This window comes from Quercus lobata, chromosome 10, assembly GCF_001633185.2.
Source record: "Quercus lobata isolate SW786 chromosome 10, ValleyOak3.0 Primary Assembly, whole genome shotgun sequence".
In the NCBI taxonomy this organism is placed as follows: Eukaryota; Viridiplantae; Streptophyta; class Magnoliopsida; order Fagales; family Fagaceae; genus Quercus; species Quercus lobata.
The window spans coordinates 42,510,331-42,518,251 of NC_044913.1; the positions used below are offsets into that span (position 1 = coordinate 42,510,331).

Consider the following 7,921-nt stretch of genomic DNA (forward strand, 5'->3'; position numbering starts at 1 on the left):
AGTTTTTTAAAAAAAATTGGCCAACCTTTCAGTAAACTAGGTTATCTGTAAAAACGAAGAAGAAGTAAACATCACTACATCTCTTTGCATTTAACAAATCTGATACAAATAATCAATAAATATTTATACTTTCTAGTGAACCAAAGAACACTGAGCCAAAGTGTTCATATTTATACTAACATTACATTACAATAAATAATCAATAAATATATGAATTACATTAACATTAAAATCCTAGCCAAAAAGGAAATAAAGGCAATGAAGTTTACATACAATAAAAAAGAATCAATTTTTATCTCTTTTTCTTACCAATGCCCCACTGAATCCATCTGGTCCCGTGGCTGTAATTGTTTTTGGATTGAATTTGGGGAGAAAGGCAAAGGGAATGGCTGATCAGTTGCCATGAAAGATGGCTGAGGCATGAGACCTGTGGAAGTATATAGAGTATTGTATGGTATATTTTGTTCTTGTTCATGTTGATGTTGATGTAGCCTTTGTTCAGATCTTTGTTGCTTTGGAATGTTAAGCTTCTCTCCTTCAATCTCTCTATATTTTTGGAGGTATGTTTTAAGAGGTGTCACATAATCCTCGAATCCTAAGGTTGTGATAGCCCAAATGATATCGTCACCATTAATGGTTTTCCGCTTTTCTCTTTGACATTTATCAGATGCTTCTCCGGTAACAAAGCTAATGAACTCGGAGACGCATTCTTGAACTGTCTCTTTTGCATCCTTTGAGATTTTTCCATTAGCAGGAATCACTTTTTTCATGATTCTGCCTACATTTGCTATAGGGAGAAAGCGATCTTGCTCTTTGTTGTGGCTGCTACTGCTGCTGTTCTTTAAATGTGGGCTTTCTGGGCTTCCTACACTGGGTCCATGTGACCCATATCCATGGCTCTCATCTTCCATTTTCTTCTCTAGCTCTCACTACTTTCTTTGTCTTTGACGGGATGTAAAAGCTTAGGGATTGATTTAGGATTTGTATAGGTTAATAAAAATGGAAAGAACGGCATAAAGATAGGCATGTCTTGGTTCTATTTCACAGTTAAGTCCAAGGGACTCGCTCCCTTTGTGGAGCAGGTAATTTTGAATAATTTTAGGATCACACACTTTCACACAACGTTTGTCACAACTGTCGTAGGTGGCTGACTACGAGTAGTAGAAAAAAAAAATAATGGATCTATATAAAAATGACAAACAACCAATTACAATTTACCAAAAAAAACAATTGCAACAACATGTGTGTAGTACTAGAATTATTCGACAATTTTAACTGCTATTACCCAATCTAAGCAACTTTTTGCTCAAAAAAAATTCTACCAGGCCTCTTGACGTACGTGGCATGATATCCATGATCAAGAAGACTTTTAGAAACAGTGAACTGACTTGTTTCTTTTCTTTTCTTTTTTTTGGTTTTCCTTTTATGGCTGCCATATATCAGTAATTTCTTAAGTAAAGTTTAGTTTCTTTATGAGTAACTTACATGAACAACCATTTTAGAACAAATTTTTGGTGGCAAGTTATTACTAATAAATAAAAAGTGATGTCAATATGGCAAGCTAAGTTAAAAACACCAACAGCTTGTCGCCAAAAATCTGTTGTGCAAATATAAAATATTGTTTACATACTCTTTCTTGTTATAACAGTTATGATTATTGTTTGTCTTTGCTATAACAGTTATGGTTGTTTTTCCAAACATTCAGGGTCAGTTATATATACCTATCTTTCCAGTGATGTTATTCCACGCAAAACAATGCTATATGGTATCTAAACCGATTTAATTCTAATACAACATAAAACACTACAACTTTTGTCATAACAATCTTATGTGATAGACTTTGATTAACTGTCTATCACTTTCACATAAGCCTGCCACTTTTTCTCTACCACTCATAATCTACTATATGAACAATTGTGACAAAAGTTATGATATTTTATGTGATCTTAAAATTTTTTCTAAATAGGGATTATAACCAAAGCCACCAATACCTAATGTTATTTCAATTAAGTCAGTAGAATAAAATATACCATATCAAGGTTAACACTATGAGAAATGTTATGTTCATAACATTTTTACAATACTTTCACAACAAATTTTAGGTAATAAGCTATTACTAGTTCTAATTTGAATCCACCAATGACATTACTTTTTTGCCCACTAGTAACAACCTTCCACTCAAGATTTGTTGTGAAAAAATGTTATGAACATAACGGACGAGTTTGGGATGAGCTTAATTCCTTTAGCTTATTTAGTTTTTAGCTTCTTCTTAATACTATTCATGGGTCTCATTGCATTTTTTTGGTAATATTCATGAGTGTCATTATACTATTTAGCTAACTTTTAACCTTTTTTTTTCTACACTTTCAGTAAAAAAATTTCAATTTCAATTAAATAAGTTGTTCCCAAAAGGACCCAACATTTCTCCAACACTATCTCTAATGAACATAGTTTTGTAGCCAATGGCAACAACTCCACTAAATATATTGGATGTGGATTTTGACAAATTTAGCATAGGATTTTATTTTATTCTTGTATTCTCCATGCTTGCAAAATTTCAAGAAGATCAAAGATCAATAAATATGTCATCAATCGAATATTTAAATTTCAAGTTTTTGTGTTCTAAAATTATGCATAAAAATAATTTTATAAATTAAATAGTAAATAATATCCGATTAGTACGAAATTTGATACCCATGGTAAAAACATAACGAATATGCAATCCAACAGTTAGATTTTCAAAATATATAGTCATGTTAATTTTTTTTTAATGGGAATTGTAGCCAAACTTTGTCCACTTATAAACCCATAAACATTAAAAAAAATTATATATATATATATATATATATAAACATTAAAATTAATTAACCTCCACACCTGAAAAATCCTCTCAGTCATAGCCAGTATTTTATCTAATATGTATTACGAGAAAAATTCATACCAATTTAGTGGCTAATACTACTTACTAAACCAGTATAATTAATAATTTAATATTAGCCTATCCAATATTGGCTAACTGCATAGTATAGTCAAGAGTTTTGTAATTCATCTAGCACCTTGTAGTGCTTCCAATAGAAAAATTCAAAGCTCAAATCCCTTCTCCCCCACCGACCAAATTATAAAAAAGAAGAAAAAACTTTATCGCATGGTAAATTGCCTTCAATACCATTTTAAAATTCTTTCTTTGTTTCCTTTGAAGAGGTTCTAACTACTTCTAACCCCCTCATTTTTAATTCCCCCAAATTGGAGAGAATTGGAGAGAGAGTAGAGCATAGAAATGCTTGACCAAATGAATTACCCAATTTACCCTTCCCATATTAACAAAATTACAATTTATGAAAAGGCTAATTATTCTCCTCCCCCATACTTAATTTTAAAAACATTCAAACAAAATGGAGGATAACCATTCCCCTCTACTCTCCTCCCCACTGCTCACCTCTACTCTCCTCTCCCTCCAAACTTCCAAACATAGCATTAGTCTCCTAACAATACCCTTTCCTTTAAGGCACCTAGTTCACTAGGTAATGAAGTTGTAAGATAGCCTCAAATGTCACTATGCTCATCATGGAAGACATTACTTACTTCTCTATCCAATTCTTGAACATAGGCTACCTCTTGCGCACTTGGAGTGGGTTGGTTCCCTTCCATCAAGAGGAGCTTCAAGGCCTTGCACTGGTGATTCATGTGATACTTTTCATCAAAATTGTAGCATAACCCTTTCTTACATCATTCTTCTGTTTCGCTGGGGAAATCATTTGAATAGGCATCTTGGGATTTTTCTCCATGACAATTAAGGGGTAAGCTTGGTTGGGAGGCTTGCTTGAATTTTGTGGTGCTTTGAGATATACTCTTCTTGGACATTGGCAAGGCTGAAGGAAACATTTAACGAAGGGGGATTCAACTTCCTAACAGGCAGTCGTATGTCATCTCTTAAGCCACTTAAGAAACAACTCAATTTGTGCCTCTCTAAGACCCTTGAATAGGTTGGAAAGACCATCAACTTGTGCCTTGTAATTAGCCACTGTAAATGTTGCTCTCAACCTTGTAAGAGCATCCATTGGAACATCATAAGTTGTTGATCCAAATATGATTTGCTAGGCTCTTATAAACACTTTCTAATTCATGAATGGTTCATATTAACGGATATCCTTAGAGCAATTGTTAATAAACCATAATAGGATAGTTTTAACATCACTTTTATGGAAAATATAAAAAATTGTCAAAAATATTTATTGTTTTATCATTATCCTAATAAAAGGTTTCTAAAAATAATTCCTAAATCAATGCCCTAAGAGCATTGGTTAACATTTCCCTTCATGAATATGCCTGACTCCTCTACATCTTCAAACCACACCAAGGCCTCTTCCTCCAAGTGAAAGGAGACCTTAAGAATCTTTTGGTGTACCGGGCTATTGTAAAAGATAAATAATTGGTTGGCCTTGTATATCCAACAAGAAGGATATTCTCCCTTAAATCTTGGGAACTCAATATAAGTAGGTTTCGGTAGATTTGGAGCAAGAGCTTCTCAAACTGCTTGTTCTTGTCTTTGGACTCAATCTCTAATGAAGGTTCCCAAGGATGCCTGAATATCATTAAGTCGATCATTTGCTTAGTTAAATGGTGAATAGATTTTTTTCTGAGTTGCAACAGTTTAGGAGAGCTATGAAATTCTCGTCCTTTCGGCCATTGCGGATCAATACTATGATACCGATTGTAAAGGGTTGATGTAGGACAAAATTTACAATTTAATTATTGTAATTTATTAATTTAGGTATTTAATTTGTAATTTTATTTATTTTAGGTTTATGGTTATTATTTCCTTGTTTTTAGGTGCTTTTTAATGTTTTTTAGGTCAAATTTGGTTCCTACTATGGTTAGGTATCAATTAGGAATTATTTTAGAATATATTTTCTTGTCTGTCAAGTTTTTCGAAGCCCTTAAATAGGCCCTAAGTTTGTATACGTTTTTTAACAATTATTCAATCAATAAAATTCAAATTTTTGTCTTTCTATTTTCTTTTTCTAGAGGTAGACGTGTTCTGCTTCTTAACACTTCCACATCCTACATCAATTGGTATAAGACAGTAGCAATTCCGGTGACAGAAAACTTAGCAAGTATTACGTGATATACAGCTAGCACTCACAAATATCTTTGCTAAGATGCCATTGTTGGAGCACGAAAACAATAGGGATAACTATCGCAAAGACATAACTCACCGGCAACCTATTTGTAAGCAAATTTCATATAGACCGTATAGAAGAATTGCAAGTTTTAATGGTTATTTTTATAAAGAAAATTTTCTTGATTGGTTACTTGATCTAGGAGATTTATTTGACTTTGAGAATATTTATTATGAGAGAAAAGTTGGACTTGCTTTGTATAAACTTAGTGAGTATGCCTTACGTTGGTGGGAACGAGTACAATCTGATAGAATCCGACTAGATAAAGACAAAATTCATTCAAGGCCAATGATTAAAAAGATGTTTGCTATCAAATTTTATCCTTTGGATTGTGAAGAAATCTTGTTGTATACAATACAAGATTATTATTGGCCAATAAGTTAACACTTGAATTATTTTAAAGAGCCATATAATCCACCACTAAAAGAAGAATTGCATGTTGAAGAAAATACTTTTCTTGAAGAATATGTAGAAGTCAAAGAAGAAAATATAGAGATTTTTGAGGAAATTAATGAAGGCCTTATTATAGAAGAAGAACCTAAAATCAAGATTGTGGAGGAGATTAAGGAAGACCCTATTATATAGAATCTTGAGGTTGAGATAGTAGAAACCATTAAAGAAGAAATTATAGAGGAAGTTGTCAACGATCTCAATGAAGTCAAGTTAGATGATTGCAACGTTCAAGCTCCTATTATTTTGGTAGGAGACACCAAAAAAAAGGTTTATTGATTTTATTGGGGTGGAATGATTTGATTTGATTATTGACTCCTATTTGGTGAATATTGTTAATTGCATGAAGATCAAGGGACAAGAATTTCAAGTTGCTCAATTGATGACTTTCATGTTTGGCAAGAAGACAAGGAAGATGAAGTATTCAAAGTATTTGTTCTCTTGGCATGGAAGATTTCAGATTTCAAAGTTGAACTTGAGGACGAGTTTGTTTCAAGTGGAGGGGTCTGATGTAGAACGGAATCTACAATTTCATTATTGTAATTTATTAATTTTGATATTTAATTTGTAATTTTCGTTATTTTAGGTTGAGGGTTATTATTTCTTTGTTTTTAGATGCTTTTAATACTTTTTAGTTCAGATTTGATTCTTGTTACAGTTAGGTATCAGTTAGGAGTTATTTTAGAATATATTTTCTTATTTGTCAAGTTTTATGGAGCCCTTAAATAGGCCCCTAAGTCTGTAGATGTTTTTTAACAATTATTCAATCAATAAAATTCAGATTTTCTTCTTTCTATTTTCTAGTGGATTCCAGACCCTTTCTTCTTGTGGATTCAAGGACCCTTGTGAATTCAAGGAACTCTCGTGGATTTGAGGTTATTTTCAGAAGCAAACGTGCTTTGTTTCTTGTTTTCTAGAGATAGACATGTTCTGTTTTTTTATGCTTTTGCATCCCGCATCAAGAGCCCTGTTTAAGATTTGGATAATCTTAATGTTCAAGTGGGTTCTTGATGATTTGAATAATAGGATGAGGTGTTTAAGGCCTTTAGGGTATTGGGTATTTGGATTTTTAAGTGATTCTTGAAGTTATAAGAATTAGGATTTTGTGTTTAAGAATTCTAGGGTCGATTATAATAGGGTTTGCATGAAAGTGTTTGATGGTTTGCATGAAATATGACTTCAAGGGAGCCACAACCTCCAAGAGAAACAGAGATAGAAAAACAATTAAACTATATCAAAGGAGTCGCCACCTCCATGAAAAAAGAGAGACTAAAGAGAATTAAAGAGAGAACAAGAAACAACACAACAATTGGAATATTCTTCATTGTGACTTGTGAGGATTATATTGCACTAAACATACACTCCATGTCTTATTCTCATTAGCTTCACATGCCCCATTCCTATTGGATCACTAATTAGACAGGCATGTGCATAAAAGAATATCCACATGCGTTTGTTACATATGAATTTGCCTCCCTCACTTTAACAAATTGTGACCAAGTCTTGAACTAACTAATTAAAGACGTGTTTTAATGTTTTATGTTACAACTTACAATTACAATTAAGCTCATAGTAAAGACTTTTGGATGCACTTGACGGTAGTAGGAGCTTCCCACAAAATTTGGGAGTCAAGCCATTGCCGATTATACTTCACGGACAGTTAGAATGCCGATTGGAGCAATTTGTATCCCAATTGGCAATCCCTCAATTCTAAGGCTTCTCGATATGTTTCAGTTTTCCTTTGGTCTCCTAACAAGATTGTAATTCTTGCTTATGTGGAAACAGACTACAAAAGCAGCAAATCTCTTTGGTCCGTTTAGTACGCGAGTTCAAACATATGTTTTCAGTTTTTAAACAACATTACATATATTTCCACATACTTTTTCACCCACATGTATTTCTAAAAAAACTAAAAACTGTTATTTAAACACACATACCAAACGGGCCCATTCGGGTTTTTGAAAATGGAGAAGCTACTACTTTGAAGATTTAGTCATAGTGTTTGTATCATCATTGTTTCAATATTCATTAAAAGTCATTGGACTGAATAGACCTTCTACGTACTCTCCATTTTATGGAACCACAATTGTATGGCACAAATGCGTGCTTCTATGAACCTAGTGTGTTATATTCCTTCAATTTTAAATTTGTATTTCTTTTCACAAAAAAAGGGAAGAAAAAAAATATATACTAAAAATCCATATATTTCATATTTGTAATGGATCAAACTTTATGAACCCTTGTACCGTAAATTTCAAAGATTGTAACAAAAACTTATAAATTCCAAAATC

General features: G+C 32.7%; 1 protein-coding gene across 1 annotated transcript; it reads right to left on the reverse strand.

Moving 5' to 3' along the window:
* Nucleotides 1–240: 240 nt before the first annotated feature.
* On the reverse strand, nucleotides 241–935 carry LOC115965999 (nuclear transcription factor Y subunit B-7). Its single transcript, XM_031085333.1, has one exon. It carries the CDS (start codon nucleotides 909–911, stop codon nucleotides 306–308), a length of 606 nt encoding a protein of 201 aa, XP_030941193.1. The 5' UTR covers nucleotides 912–935; the 3' UTR covers nucleotides 241–305.
* Between the last annotated feature and the right edge of the window lie 6,986 nt (nucleotides 936–7,921).